The sequence below is a fragment of the Oncorhynchus gorbuscha genome, linkage group LG07, assembly GCF_021184085.1.
Source record: "Oncorhynchus gorbuscha isolate QuinsamMale2020 ecotype Even-year linkage group LG07, OgorEven_v1.0, whole genome shotgun sequence".
Lineage (NCBI taxonomy): Eukaryota > Metazoa > Chordata > Actinopteri > Salmoniformes > Salmonidae > Oncorhynchus > Oncorhynchus gorbuscha.
Window position 1 is genome coordinate 51,877,027 of NC_060179.1, and position 15,781 is coordinate 51,892,807.

General features: G+C 43.6%; 1 protein-coding gene across 5 annotated transcripts; it reads right to left on the minus strand.

Moving 5' to 3' along the window:
- Positions 1-1,022: 1,022 nt before the first annotated feature.
- LOC124039986 (mitogen-activated protein kinase 8-like) lies at positions 1,023-15,173 on the minus strand. Of its 5 annotated transcripts, none has more exons than XM_046356636.1 (12): positions 14,947-15,173; positions 9,800-9,980; positions 9,292-9,421; positions 8,897-8,955; positions 8,162-8,300; positions 7,893-8,058; positions 7,230-7,301; positions 5,322-5,504; positions 4,747-4,871; positions 4,090-4,153; positions 3,484-3,561; positions 1,023-3,156 (listed from the first exon to the last, which is right to left on the minus strand). In XM_046356636.1, exons 2-12 carry the CDS (start codon positions 9,919-9,921, stop codon positions 3,008-3,010), a joined length of 1,287 nt encoding a protein of 428 aa, XP_046212592.1. In that variant the 5' UTR covers positions 9,922-9,980; positions 14,947-15,173; the 3' UTR covers positions 1,023-3,007. The 5 variants fall into 5 exon arrangements, with proteins under 5 accessions (XP_046212592.1, XP_046212589.1, XP_046212590.1 ...); XM_046356633.1 differs by having other exon boundaries at positions 1,023-3,165; XM_046356634.1 differs by lacking the exon at positions 7,230-7,301 and adding an exon at positions 6,406-6,477 and having other exon boundaries at positions 14,947-15,171.
- Between the last annotated feature and the right edge of the window lie 608 nt (positions 15,174-15,781).

A 15,781-nucleotide genomic window follows, 5' to 3' on the forward strand; every position in this document is an offset into this window, starting at 1 on the left:
AAGACACACAGAGCCAAGAATTCTTAACTACTTGCATGGCTGGCTTCACGAGCAAACATAACAAACCAGCACCATACATATGACTTTGTTTTTAGGTATTACTTATCTTTTTAAAACTTTTATTTACCATTATTTGGCCTTACCGATCAAAATGTATTGGCCACGTATGATGTACGCCCCTCTCTCTGCTCCCTCTGGCCACAGATTGGACTGCTATAGGACCGATTACGTAACATGACTAGATTAAAGTCATAGAGAATCATCCTAATTCATCAACAAAAAAGGAAAACATGGATTGACAGTACCAAACATTTCTCTACCTTCAGAAACATACAAACTAACATGGGCTAGACCCATCACTTAGTTTACTCCTAGCACATTTTGCGGAAGGTATTGCACATGAACTGTAAAAAAAAAAAAGTTTTTTTTTTTTTAAAGGAAATGTACATAAACAATTATCTTTACTTCTAGGTGAAGTATTCATAATGTACAAAACTAGAAGTTTCCTAACATTGACAATAGTACACTTTCAAAATAAATAAATAACGGAATCTGTATTCACATGTCTTCGATAGCTAATCATGTGGGCAACTAAGTATCCAAGAACTTATTGAAATTTAGTGAGGTAGTTCATCAAAGCCTACTTTAAAATCATGATGATACTTTTTTTTCTCCCCCAAGAGATGTGATACAAAATCAAAAGAAAGTCTACAAATTCCAAATGTATCCCCAATAATGCTGGGCTAACAAAATTAAGACCACTTCAAAGTAACAAAATAAAAAAATATCTCGTCTTGATGAATTATGTTATTGTGTTATAACACAGCTTCTATAATAGTGGATAGATCTCATTGGCTGTTATTCTGTTTCCCCTTCCACAACACGGCCATGTTGCCAAATAATCCATGAGGTTACATTTTACATTGTGAAATGACTCTATTTAGGACAGGAATTATTCAACACCACCACATAACATCTACACTGCCACAGCCATAGTTACCATTCAGCGCAAATACATTTGGTTTAATATAAAACCGAGGAAATTAGGCAAAAGAAATCTTCCCTTCCAAAATCATCAAGCACATTCTCATTATGCAAAGTAAAGCCGCAAACCGCACATGCCTACCAGTGATTGTTATATTTTTTTCAACATTTAAAAAATTACTTTGATGAAAGACCTACCTAAAACTGCCCCTTTCTGAAACTATTTCAAATGTATATTATGTGCTAAAATATTCTAAAGCATACATCATCCGCTTGACAGAATGTAGTCTCCAACTTCAGGGTCATACCGATGCCGTAGAAAAATATACAGTGCATTTTTTTTTATAACGGCCTCAAAATGTGATTGACTTATTCGTGGAAACTACTATAGTCCTTATATCACAAAACCATTAATGACCTACAGTATACACACCATGACGACTACTCCTCTCCCTAGATACTCAGGAATGAACGATTGACAAACTACAGGCACTTTTCCCTTTTAAAAGCAAAATCATTTGAAAAAAAAATACACTGGAGGGACACTATTATTGCATACAGTTCAGAATCATTGACTACCTTGGATTTCGTGGTGGTTCAGTAATTATTTTGTGAAGTACTGTACTAAGCTTAGTGTGAAATAGATTTAGTGCACACATGCATACACCTTCTGCAAAGGGCTTAGCCAATACCTTCTCTGAGACTCATCTTATTACACTCATCATTTTCCCAATCTGAAATGTTCAATATGCAGCACGTTGGCAACCGTAAAGACAAAATCATTCAGGTACATTGATATTACATGAATAAAATGAAATCCAATTTTTTTTTTTTGGGGGGGGTATATCGTTTGTTTCTGCGCTTGCAGCCTGCAAAATCTCCATCCCTCCGAAGACAATCAGCATCACCACATACACAAGCCCTCTCTACGTCCACGTTTGGACTGAACCGAAGCGCAGTCTTCATAGGACTCCTCACAAGTGGTGTGTTCTAACTAGTCACATCTCATTTCTCACAACGCTTCTCAGCATACACCTGTACAGTAGAGCCACTGCCAGCTTTCCCTGTCCTAGTGTTTAACATAACCCCACTGTCAAAGCAAAAGCCACCTGGAGAAAAGAACCGCGGGTGAATAACTGACCAGAGCAGAGGACAAAGTGCCTTCAGCTCTCGTGACAAAAATTCAAATGATCTTCTGAGCTGTTTCCTGTCTGGACCTATCGGCATCATTTTGATCATATACTGGAATACCCATCAAATGTGAAAAGATAATTCAGGCAAACTTTTTTACTGAAAAAAAAGAAACACAACATTTCTTCTCTTACCAAAAGGAAAAATGGTTCAGGAATCAAACAGCATTTTGAGATATTTTAAGACTAAACTAACAAAGAACAGAGAGAAAAAAAAGAAAGCCGTTTCATCAACTTGGATTTTCTTACAAGGAAGTAGTGACTCACAAGAGGAAAACAGTTCTAAAGTTTCTCGAAATTCAATCCAATGGATACACGCAATAAAACACAAAATCCCATATGAAATAGGCAAAGTAATACTACTATTCTGAAGGGGAGTACTAAAATTAGACATCAATTAAATGATAGTTGAAATGGCTTACTGCAAACTAAAATTGAAAAAAATATATTTACCATAAAATCTGTACAAACTCATTCAACATCAATATGGCCAGTTGAAATAGCAGTATCTTGAAACAAAAGTTGATGAAACTGAAAACAAACAAAAAAAGCTTTGATAAAGCTTTTACAGATGTTCTCAAATTCTCACCAGCGGTCGAAACCACAGCATAGTGAAGTCATTCTCATGGTTAAAAAAATATTGATATGCCACAATAAATTACAGGCTGGACTCAAAAAGAAAATAACTCAAATAACTCTGTAGCAGTAGTTTTCGGGGAAAATTATAAAGGATTAAAAAAAATCATTTAAAAAAAGGTGAAACTGGCCTAAACTCTACACCATTGAAGACAAGCGGAGGGACCGGTGGGACAGGACCCAGGGCAGGGTGATAGTCATCTGCAGCAGCCCAGTGGGTCCGTGTTAGAGGCTGTCTCCAGGCTGCTGTCCGTGTCGGAAGCCAGGGTGGGGTCGGTGGACACATCGTTGACGGACGAGGACGATACAGAAGGGTACTGCTGGGAGCCGCTGCTCACTGCTGCACCTGTGCTACATGTATGGAGAAACATAGAAGGGGCATGAAGTCAGACTTGAACCAGAAATGACTTCTGGTTAGGCTATGACATTTCAGCAGAGAGAAGAAGAGGAACGTTTCTTGAAGAAATTAACATGGTCCTTCAAGTCGGATCTGGAGCAGAAGCCGATTATGGGCAGAGTGACAGTGCCCGTCTCAATTTGTTCCTACCACAGTGCACTAGGACCCGTTTTTCCTGACCACGGGACCTGACCAGGAAAAACGCTGGGCCAGAGTTATAAGCTATAATCAGGGCGGGAGTGCTCATTCCCCATAGAGACAACGCTCTAAACTAACCTAAAGACGCTGGCTGTCCCCGGATCACTCCATTCTTCGTTCTCTCCTCCCAGTCCTGGACCTCCATGTATATCAAATCTGTGATGGAACACAACATTTGGTAAAGAGAGCAAGTACAGTAGCGACTTCCGATAGCTTCACCAAAAGGCTCAGGTTTTCCAGAATTCCGGAAATCAGGAGGGAATAAGGAGGAAATCTGGGAATCTGGGATTTTGGAAAATCTGGGAATTTTGGGAAAGTTGGGGAATTTTGCAACCTTAGACAAGAGACATAAACCTAAGAAGAGCATGACAGACCGCAACACAGCAAGCATGGTGTGACACGGAGTCGACACTTGAGAATAGTCAATAAACAGGGCTCTGTTAAACAGGGCTCTGTCAAAAATCATCAGACCAGGTTTAGACAGGGATTTGTTAGGACAAACAGACACACACACAAAGGAGAAAACCTGCATAACACTCAAATATTCATATTAAATGTCCCACAAGTATATCGTGAGATGTAGATTCTTAGTAGAGTAATGTGCACTTGTAACGTAACATAGTGCAAACATGTGTATGCGTCAAAGCATGGGTAAGCAAAATGGCTTCGCTCTCTCTACTGTACCTTTCCACTCCTCCACTGTGTGTTCCCTCTCATCCAGCTGCTTGTCAGTGATCAACGGTGGGGGCTGCAACAGGAACAGGACAGAGCATACTGTAAGTGGGGTGACACGGCGACTGATGACCTTCTTTCTCTTCACTTGGCTGAGTCACATTCAAATATGTGCAAGGCGCTGCCGCACCGCTGCCAAATCTACACGTCTCAAGGCCAATTTTCTTTCTCCCGTTTTGAGGAACTGGTGAATGACTGAGGGGAGTGCAACGTCTCGTTCTTCACCCACACACTGCACGTTAGCCGAGTTGGAGATTTCGAGACTGAGGGAAAAACAGGCTGACACGTCCAAGTGCAATCTCTGTGAGGACAACCTGCCTGTCAATGGAAGTCAAATCCAGAGCACCTGCTTTCAGCGACGGCCTGATAAACAGTCAGAGACGTTTATCATCTGATGTGGCCTAAGCCTTTGGCAGGCAGGCAAACTCACAGGGCTTTCATGGTCACTCTTACTGCGAACCACAACTAAATGTGTTTTTTAGAAGCATGCACACACATTAAGACACACACACAGAGTAGACCTGAAGAGTCATGTTATTATCTAACATAAGAGTAGACAACACCAGCACCACCCCTACACGCCCACATAATGAGCAAGTAAGTGCTTACCGCCTCCACTTCAGTTGGATCATACCACACGTTGATGTAGGGGTGCTGGAGAGCCTCGCTCACAGAGATCCGTTTGGATGCATCTATTACCAACATCTTTGATAATAGGTCTCTGGCTTGACTTGCTGCGAGGCAATTAAGAAAAATAGAGAAATTAATGGCATGGACAAAGTCGACTCGGCTGACATTCACTGTGCTGAGAAATTAGTGTAGTGTGCCAGAATAGAGTCCCTTAGTCAAACATGATCAGAATCAAAGCAGAGAGTAAGGCCTCAAACCACTACATAAAAGACTGCATTAATTATCATCATCATCTAACTTGACTACTTTCTGTGGAATTAACAATTGATCACATAAGTAAGTCGGACTCTATTGGTTAGCATATATCAGAGAAAGTGTTAGGGACGTAATGTACTTATACTCGGCAAATAACTGTCTATAGATCCAGAATATTTTAGTCATACAAACATGTAGGAGATATTTTGCATCTCACAACAGGCACCTCACAATGACACACAATACTGCAGTTTTCATGCTTTGGGTGTCCCACAGTGGGGTGTGCTCTCCCCGCTTACCTTTCAGTTTGTTGTGCTCCGAGTCGGCTGGGAAGAGGACGTCGGGGAAGAGCTTCTCAAAGGTGAACCCGGCGTAGCGGGGTCTGTTCTCCACGTAGGTCCTTACCGACTGGTTGAGCTTCATCAGGAACTCCTGACTGGGAGTCCCCAACTGCTCGATCACCTTGTTCCACTGATCAATATCTGACGTTCCAACATGTAAGAAAAACGCTGCACAGGGCTTTTCAGAGGCTTTTCACAAGGGGGACAAATGACAAAGTTTGGGGTTTGTAGTTGTGGAGAGTTATGGACACTGGACACATGGAGGAGGGTAATTTCTTTCACTGTTGCCTTTGTTGAGCAACTGTGATTGAGTAATCAAGGGAAAGCCGTTTGATCTTCTCCCATGAGACAGACACACAAGACACTAAAAACAGAAGCGAAAGCCTCGTTGTGGGACTGTATAATGAGGTGAAGTGATCAGAACAGTTTTCCCTTCGGTTGAAACGGCCTCCGACAGGTACAAACCATAGACATCGCATCATGATATCGGTCCCATTATGGAGTCTGTGAGAGTACGGGGCAGCACCATTGAGGCCATCTCAATTTTGAAATAGTGAATGTTCTTCTTCTACTAGTTGTATGAGTTGGCAAACAAACTGAAAGGGTGCATACTGCCACCTAGAGTGTTATTTGAACCGGTATAAGCCAAGGTTGGTGATTTACTTCCATCTGAAGTAAGAGAATGTTTCCTCACAAGTGTAATTAATTGGCTGATCCCTCCTGGTGACCTGGATGGAATTATGTGATCCTTCCTTAACCCATTGAAAGTCCCACCTAGTTGACTACTTCAAAATGGTGGAAGTCCTCAACGGCACTGCCGATACTGAAACGGGCTTTTGGGCACTAGAGTCCTCGATCTATCTCTATGGTACAAACCCATTCACATGTACCCAACGGAAATGAATTTGTATGCAATAGTAGGACGGTCTCAGCACCACACCACACACACTCTTTCACACACATAACAAACAAATTTGCACGCACATGCATACAAACTCACACACACACAATGGAGGGACGATGAGGGTCCAGGGAAGGATACGATCTGTGCCTGGGAACAACACACTACCTCGGACCATTTCTGCCATGATGCAGCCAATAGACCAGACATCAACTGAAAAAATGAAATGACAATAAAATTAGCATGCAGAACAGAAGAAAAAAGATGAAAAATAACAAAACAAGGAACGACTTAACGACGCAGACAAGGTGATGTGTGTGAATGCAAACAATGGAAATGAGCGCATGCAAACTCTCACGGCAAACCGCGGTCAGTGTCCGACTAAGCAGTTCTTCGTGAGACGGCGTGGGCTCTCTGGTTCACTCTCTGGCCTATTATTAACCAAAGTGGAAGAGGGCCAGAGAACTGCCTTTACACACCACCCGCAAGACTCTCAGCGGGGTAAATGAATACCATCAATTTAATAGACAAAAGCCCATTTTAGATCATTCTGTGTTAAGAGAGTGTCCATTTCATATTTTCGGACCAAACGGGCTGTTTATCTTGGAAGAAGACCGTCAAACAATAATATGAGGTAAGAGGGTATCTTTTGCAATTGCATTTCTTGGTACAAATTAAAAGAGCAAACCATTCTATTTCAGGTGCTTGATGTGTGAGTCAGAGAGGTGCTTCAAGCTACAGTGATGGGTGCTTGGGGGATAGAGTGGGGGGGGGGGGGGGGGTAGAAGTGAGGTGAGGAGGTGTCAGGCATTTCAGAGGAGAGATGGAATTTCGACAGTTGCTCTTTGACATGAATCTCTGCGATCCATTGTAATGAGCAAGGCTTCAAAAAGAAACTCGGCGGCGCTTTTTTTTCTCTCTCGTTCAAATGCTGAACTGAACTGCTGCATGCAGCACAAGGATACAATCCCTTCCTGGAAAAAGGATTTTGTGGCGAACCATTTCTGCCATAATGCAGCCCACAGCCCATATATCCACTAGATGTGTGTCGCATAGAAAGAAGGAGAAGAAAATAAGCAAAGCAACAAGTCAGCAGGAACGTTTGGGACATTTTTTGGTCAAGAGTACAGGGATGCCCATATTTCCAGGCAGTGGAAGTCGAAGTTAAATCCACGCCCCCCCCCCCCCCCCCTCCCCCGTATTTGAGCACTGAATTTCAACGCTAAACCAAACCGAGTCCAATGATTCGGAGATATCAGACATTGTTGCGGGAAATGTTCATTGTTAAAGGCATGCGCACTAAAGTGAACATTGTGCATCCACACATGACTGGATTCCCACTGACATCTAGTCCAGCTGGACCGTCTCTGCACCGTCTCTGCACCGTCTCTGCACCGCCTCTTAGAAAACACAAGCGCTACATCTGCTGTGCACTGGCTCTCTACACAGGAGGAAAAGGAACCCACCATGCATAGCCAGGCATGCCACCGTCACCTCGAGACTGTGACACTGACACGGGAGGGTGGTGGGGCTGTGAGGGTGGGTGGGTGTTAGGACATTGTGGGCCAAGCATGCGACAGGCAGCGTTCCGCAGCACGCACAGCTCTGATGATTGGTCCCTCACTCACCGTTGGCCTGGTAACCCATGCCCAAGATGACTTCAGGGGCGCGGTAGTAGCGGGTCACCACATACGGGGTCATCAGGAGGCCTGTGGCCGCTGTCCTGGCCAATCCGAAGTCCAGGATCTTCAGTGTGCAGTCCGACTTAACCACAATGTTGCTGGGTTTCAGATCCTGGGGGTGGGGTCAGGAGAGGATATGGTTTAGAGAGATGGGATGGGTGGACAACTCTCTAGAAGTGTCAGGCGAGGCAAGGCGTGCGTGTTTGTGCGTCTACCCTGTGTATGATGCCTGCGGCGTGAAGGTGCTTGATGCCACACAGCATCTGGTAGAGCAGATAGGACAGCCGCTCGTGGTCCAGCTCCATCTGGATCACCTGGCACAGGTTGGCATCCATCAGCTCCATCACAATATAGCTGAGGATGGATACAGAGGAGGGAAGGAAGGGTGGGTGAGATTTCACGTACACTCTCACAAACATATGCATACACAGGCAAACACACACAGATACACCCAAGGACATGCAAGAATAAACACCGATTACGTCTCTCTCACACACACACACACACACACACACACACACACACACACACACACACACACACACACACACACACACACACACACACACACACACACACACACACACACACACACACACACACACACACACACACACACACACACACACACACAGGCTGCCTCCTCCGTCATAGCAAAACGGTCCGTATACCCTCAGGCTATGATTTGTTCATTTGTATTTTTAGCTCCAATCAGGCAGACAGAGATCCTCACAGTTCCTCCCTCCACTCTGAGAATGAAATCACATTTCGTCCCATGCACTGCAACATTCTAACCCATCCGTTATCCCACAATGGACCCCGACCCCCAACTACCATACACTGCGCAAAACAATTGTTGTGTCTACTTCCTGCCATTTCAGCACTTCAGCCTACCAGGGAACACAGAGCGTATACGATATAAAACCAAGGACGACGACGATGTTACTTACACGTCTTGGAACTCCTCCAGTGTCTTCTGTGGCGTGAATACATTTAGCAAGCCAATAATCTGTGGAGTTACAAAACGCATCAGTGCATCATGGTTCTATGAGCAGCATATGGAGGGACACCGCATTCAATGCTGACAAACACACCGCATAACGGTGCACTGAAACAGCAGGTTAAAAAAATGGATAACGCTACAGAGAATAGACAATTGAACATTTGGGAAAAAAACGTCAACGCCAAGAGCTGGCGTAAAAGCTACAAGAGGATAGCAGCATTCTGGAACGATCTCCGTTGTGAAAATGAGAGGCATTTTTACAACTCCCCTTTCTCACTTTGCGCTACCCCCTTTTTGCTATGGCAGGTTCAGAGAAAGAGAGAGAGGGGGAAAATAGCTTACGTTCTTATGGTTGACACATTTCATGAGCACCAGTTCTCTGTAAGCTCTTTTGGCATGGGTCTGGTTCTGGAAAGGCCGGCTGAGTTTTTTAATTGCAACATTGCGTTCGAGGTTGTGGTCATACGCTGAGCTGGGAAACACAAAAGAGAACAGGTTTGTCCATACTGCATGATGCAATCTGAAAAAGGCAAGCATGGCCAAACATCAATGTCTTTCATCCTTTTTTTAACTAGGAGGCATGTGAGTTGTTCATACTATCCCACATCCTAGATCAATATCAATAACGGGGTTCAAGTGACTGAAGCCTAATACTGGACCAATGGCATACAAACAACCTGCAACAGCTAATAACATATCACATTGACTTCCAATGCCATTTTTTTTAAAGCTATCAAATGGTTATGTTAGATGATGTTCATTTCCAACGTAACAACGTAGCCACTTGATAATGAGTACTGGGCTAAAGCGCATCTCTTTTCCTGTCTAATTCACAGCTACGTCTACTCACCAGACAATTCCCTGTGCTCCGGAGCCGATGGGTCTTAAATTCTGGTAGCGCTTCAAAACCGTAAACGTGGAATCACCGACATCTAAACTGTAAAACTCCTTTTCGCGCTTATTCCGATTCATGATGAAATCTGGACAAAGTGTGTATTTTGGGCATCCAAGTGGAACTTCTGTCTCAAGACCTAAGAAAGATGGAGAAGACAACAGGGAGATAAATCAAATGAAAGTACTAGCATTTCATCAGCTTATTACCTGGACATTCCAAGCCATAGTTTTTTGGGATTGATTGACAAAGGCAGCATTGAGAATTTCATTGACATAGGCTGCATTGAGTGTAAAAAGCAATGACATTTGGGTCATTTACAGTGCATTCTGGAAGTATTTAGATCTTATCCCCTTAGATCTTATCCCCTTGGAAGTATTTAGATCTTATACTTCTCAGATGGAGTTCAGCATGTCAAATCGGAGGGTCTGTTGTCCGGACCTCTGGCAGTCTCTATGGGGGTGCCACAGGGTTCAATTCTCGGGCCAACTCTTTTCTCTGTATATATCAATGATGCCGCTCTAGCTGCTGGTGATTCTCTGATCCACCTCTATGCAGACGATAACATTTTGTATTCATCTGGCCCTTCTATGAACACTGTGCTAACAAACCTCCAAACGAGCTTCAGTGCCATACAACACTCCTTCCATGGCCTCCAATTGCTTTTAAATGCTAGTAAACCTAAGTGCATGCTCTTCAACCGATTGCTGCCCGCACCCTCCCACCTGACTAGCATCACTACTCTGGACGGTTCTGACAGACTATGTGGACAACTACAAATACCTAGGTGTCTGGTTAGACTGTAAACTCTCCTTCCAGTCTCACATTAAGCATCTCCAATCAAAAATTAAATCTAGAATCGGTTTCCTATTTCGCAATAAAGCCTCCTTCACTCATGCCGCCAAACATACCCTCATAAAACTGACTATGCTACCGATCCTTGACTTCGGCGATGTCATTTACAAAATAGCCCCCAACACTCTACTCAGCAAACTGGATGTAGTCTATCACAGTGCCATGCATTTTATCACCAAAGCCCCATATACTACCCACCACTGCGACCTGTATGCTCTCGATGGCTGGCCATCACTACATATCCGTCGCCAAACCTACTGGCTCCAGGTCATCTGCAAGTCTTTGACAGGTAAAGCCCCGCCTTATCTCAGCTCACTGGTCGCCATAGTAGCACCCATTCGTAGCACGCGCTCCAGCGGGTATATTGCACTAGTCATCCCCAAAGCCAACACTTCCTTTGGCCGCCTTTCCTTCCAGTTCTCTGCTGCCAATGACTGGAACGAATTGCAAAAATCACTGAAGCTGGAGTCTTATATCTCCCTCTCTAACTTTAAGCATCAGCGGTCTGAGCAGCTTACTGATCACTGTACCTGTACACAGCCACACCTCATCCTCATATTATTACTTACCCTCTTGCACCCCAGTATCCCTACTTGCACATCTATCACTCCAGTATTAATGCTAAATTTGAATTATTTTCACCTCTAGGACCTATTTATTGCCTACCTCCCTACTCCTCTACATTTGAACACACTGTACATAGATTTTTCTATTTTTCCTTCCTTTGTGTTATTGACGGTACATTTGTTTATGTGTAACCCTGTGTTGTTGTTTTAATCGCTCTGCTTTGCTTTATCTTGGCCAGGTCACAGTTGTAAATGAGAACTTGTTCTCAACTGGCCTACCTGATTAAATGTCCCACAGTTGACAGTGCATGTCAGAGCAAAAACTAAGCCATGAGGTCGAAGGAATTGTCCGTAGAGCTCCCAGACAGGATTGTGTTGAGGCACAGATCTGGGGAAGGGTATCAAAACATTTTTGCAGCATTGAAGGTCCCCAAGAACACAATGGCCTCCATCAATCTTAAATGGAAGAAGTTTGGAACCACCAAGACTCTTCCTAGAGCAGGCCGCCTGGCCAAACTGAGCAATCGGGGGAAAGGGGCTTTGTCAGGGAGGTGACCAAGAACCCAATGGTCACTCTGACAGAGCTCCAGAGTTCCTCTGTGAAGATGGGAGAACCCTCCAGAAGGACAACTCAGCAGCAATTCACCAATCAGGCCTTTATGGTAGAGTGGCCAGACCTCAGTAAAGGGCACATGACAGCCCGTTTGGAGGTTGCCAAAAGTCACCTAAAGACTCTCAGACCATGAGAATCAATATTCTCTGGTCTGATTTAAACCAAGATTGAACTCTTTGGCCTGAATGCCAAGTGTCACGTCTGGAGGAAATCTGGCACCATCCCTATGGTGAAGATTGGTGGTGGCAGCATCATCCTGTGGGGATGTTTTTCAGTGGCAGGGACTTGGAGACTAGTCAGGGTCGAGGCAAAGATGAACGGAGCAAAGTACATGATGAAAACCTACCTCCAGAGCGCTCAGGTCCTCAGACTGGGGTGAAGGTTCACCATCCATCAGGATAATGACACTAAGCACACAGCAAATACAACACAGGAGTGGCTTTGGGAAAAGTCTCTGAATGTCCTTGATTGTCCCAGACAGAGCGGACTTGAACCCGATTGAACATCTCTGGAGAGACCTGAAAATAGCTGTGTGGCAACGCTCCCTATCCAACCTGACAGAGCTTGAGAGGATCTGTAGAGTAGAATGGGAGAAACTCCCCAAATACAGGTGTGGCAAGCTTGTAGTGTCATTCCCAAGAAGAATCAATGCTGTAATCGCTGCTAAAGGTGCTTCAACAAATACTGAGTAAAGGGTCTGAATACTTATTTAAATGTCATATTATTTATTAATTTTTTATTTTAATATTTTTTTAAACAGTTTTTGCTTTATCATTATGGCTTAATGTGTGTAAATTGATGAGGGAAAAAAATGTTTAATCCGTTTTAGAATAAGGCTGTAACTTAACCAAATTTGGAAAAAGTCAAGGAGTCTGAATACTTGTTCGAAGGCAACTACATCGTTTCTCTTCGGCTTAAAAAAAGGCCTTTCCTGAGGTTTGTGGAAGTTCTTTGCTAGCATTTGAATAGAGCAGCTTAAAAAACAAACACTTTAGTTGCATGCTTGGCTGAGATATGGGGCAGAGCTAGGAAAGTTTCTCACAAGCCAATAAAGAAATCTCACAGCTATCACATGGAGAGTGACGAGAACCACTTTCTGATGCCCATTTGGGCCTGTAGAAATTGTCATTTAAGACTCATTGCTCAGGCAAATAAGTAGGAAGGAGGGAAGCAGAGAGAGAGAGAGGAAAAAATAGAGAGGGAGGGAGCGCTGGATTTGATATGGAGATACAAGACAAAATCATTACTCAAATGAAGGCCCATTTCCACTGGTTGACGGCCGCACAGTCGACAGACCATTACTTGACCTCCATAGGCCTACACAGCCACATTCCCCCTCCTCTTCACACGAAGGGGCATTCAGGGGGGGGTTCATCCCGGATGAAAGGCATGACAACGGCCTGAAACCGTGCTATGAGATGGAGGGACTGAAAAAAAAGGTTTCGAGAGGCTTGATCAAAATGATCTACCGACACAAAAGGGAAGTGAAATCGCTCCGTGCAATCGTGCACTCTGGAGCAGAATGAACCGCGGCGCAAACAACTGAATGACGATACCTACAGAGGGACTGTATTGAATGGTATGCGTGTCATTGTATTAAAACAACATAAATTGACACTAGTTTGATTCACATTATAAATGGAAATGTGAGCATTTGCGTCATTTTGTGAAAAGCTAACAGGCAGGATATGCAACAAGGTTTAGTAAAAGAAGGAGCCACGGAGCAGTAGAAAGTGTACCTATGACATTTCGTATTTAGATGTGGCACTCCGATAGATGAGTGGTAGAGAGAGAGCGCATCTCTCACAGAGACTCCGAGAGAAGCTGAGAGAATATGGGATAAGAGGGAGGCACTGAATTGTAGCCATGAAGCAGGTCGTCGCGGACAACATCACCCACCCACAGGTGAAGGCTACATCGTCTGTTGCCGTTTCAAGGTCTCGCTCTAAATCACAAGTTCGTGGTCTGGGGAATTTCAGTAAAAATGGGGGCCATTTCATTCACAGCAATAACTGAAGTGCATAACAATTCATGTCTCTCCATCGTGCCATAATGCCCCGCTGGTGTCTACATCTAACCTCAATTAACATGACTTCTCACATTATCGGTGGTTTTCACCAGCCTACTATTCCAGCTAATGAAGACACCGACGCCCATCACCACTGACCGCAAGAACGAGCAACGTCAGAATTAGAAGCAATTTGTCAAATACCCCTGACTGCATTCCTCTGTGACACACCTTAGGCTGGAATGGCCAATGAAGGTGTCCAACATCTTTCAAAACAAAATGCGACAAAGTGTTGTTAACCGAATGGATAGACAGTCAAAGGAAGATGTGATTTAACCATATTTACCATCATTATAATTATATTAATTGTTTTAATAGCGATCTTATTATCGATAGACGGGTGTGTCGATGTGACAGCTGCCTGACCATAACTCCGTCGATTAATTATTCTGCAGTGTTTTAGGTATATTGGATGAAATGTATTCGATCCAGATAAACTGACGACATTATCCATCAAAAGTGTTACAATTTTACACAAGCTGCTGCTAAATCTCTCACTTGTTTAATAGACGTCGACTTGACGCACTAGCAGAATAGGTAAACCTGCGAACACAAGTTTATACTCCTCAATCCGTGGTAAGCAAATTGTCAATTGCTCATTTCTTTAACGAATGGTGGGCATGTGTTTCATATTTGTGAAATGTAGCATGTCAAATGTAACCAAGGCATTTATGTTGTCAGTATCGGCTGCGGAGATAGGTAGTTGTTACAACGTAACGCGGCAGGTAGTTACAGTCTTGTTACAATGTAGCGTGTTTTATAGCGTCCCGTGTGCGTTTAAATTCATCGCACATTAATAAGTATCCAATAGCCAGATTTGTTTAAGGCGGTGCACGTCTTTACAATTGCAATAGGCCTATAGGCCGAAACTCGACAATATGTTCCAGCAAGCTGGTTGCAGCTATTTATTGTAATTTCTGTGTTCCTTGCGACCCATCAGTGACAATACCCTCCCCCACTGCTAACAATAACATGTCTTATAAAGGTTTCATATGGAACTCACCTCACTCCAAAAGAACGCGTTCGTAATTCCAAAACCGTCAAACCGCGGTTTCTGGTCTTCAGTTTAAATATGCAGCAGAATGTTTTAATATCTTATAATATTTCCTCGTTAGTAAGACAACCTCTGAGTCCGCTGCGTTTCCTTCCACTGGCAGGCCTGGATCTGCAGAATACATGTGTACTACGTAACCTAATCTTTGCGCTTCCGTGACACAAACAGTTTCTGCTATTTCATACCGATGTCGTCGAAACCTTGCGATGTTTTCCGGTTGAGGATGAGAACTGGGTGACATTCAAGAGCGCAACGCCCTGCAGTGTTGTATAGCCTACCTCCCGCGGGTATTCTCTGATTGTAGTGTATGCAACATTATGCATGACAAATTAGAGGCATTTAGGCGTTCTACTTCTCATCTCGCCATAATAAACACACGCACTGAGAGCGAGAGAGAGAAAGAGCGAGAGAGAATATAGAGGGATATGTTTTCCATGCCAATAAAGCCCTTGAATTGAGAGAGAGGGAGAAACCTTCCATAACAAAGCCATCACCTACAGAGTATTAACCTGGAGAAGAGCCCCCAAAGCAAGCTGCTCCTGGGGGTTCTGTTCAGAAACACAAACAGACCCCGCAGAGCTCCAGGACAGCAACACAATAAGACCCAACCAAATCATGAGAAAACAAAAAGATAATTGCTTTATACATTGGAAATAATTTACAAAAAAACAGTGCAAACTAGAATGCTATTTGGCCATAAACAGAGAGTACACAATGGCAGAATACCTGACTACGTGACTGACACAAAATTAAGGAAATATTTGTCTATGTAAAGACTCAGTGA

Bases quoted from the DNA above. Each gene is read 5' to 3' on its own strand.
- LOC124039986 (XM_046356633.1), bottom strand. From the start codon at position 9,921: ATGAATCGGAATAAGCGCGAAAAGGAGTTTTACAGTTTAGATGTCGGT. The intron at 8,301-8,896 runs GTAAGTAACATC...ATCCATCCTCAG, and splicing joins CTGGAGGAGTTCCAAGACGT to CTATATTGTGATGGAGCTGA. The intron at 4,154-4,746 runs GTAAGCACTTAC...TTCCTGTTGCAG, and splicing joins ATCCAACTGAAGTGGAGGCG to CCCCCACCGTTGATCACTGA.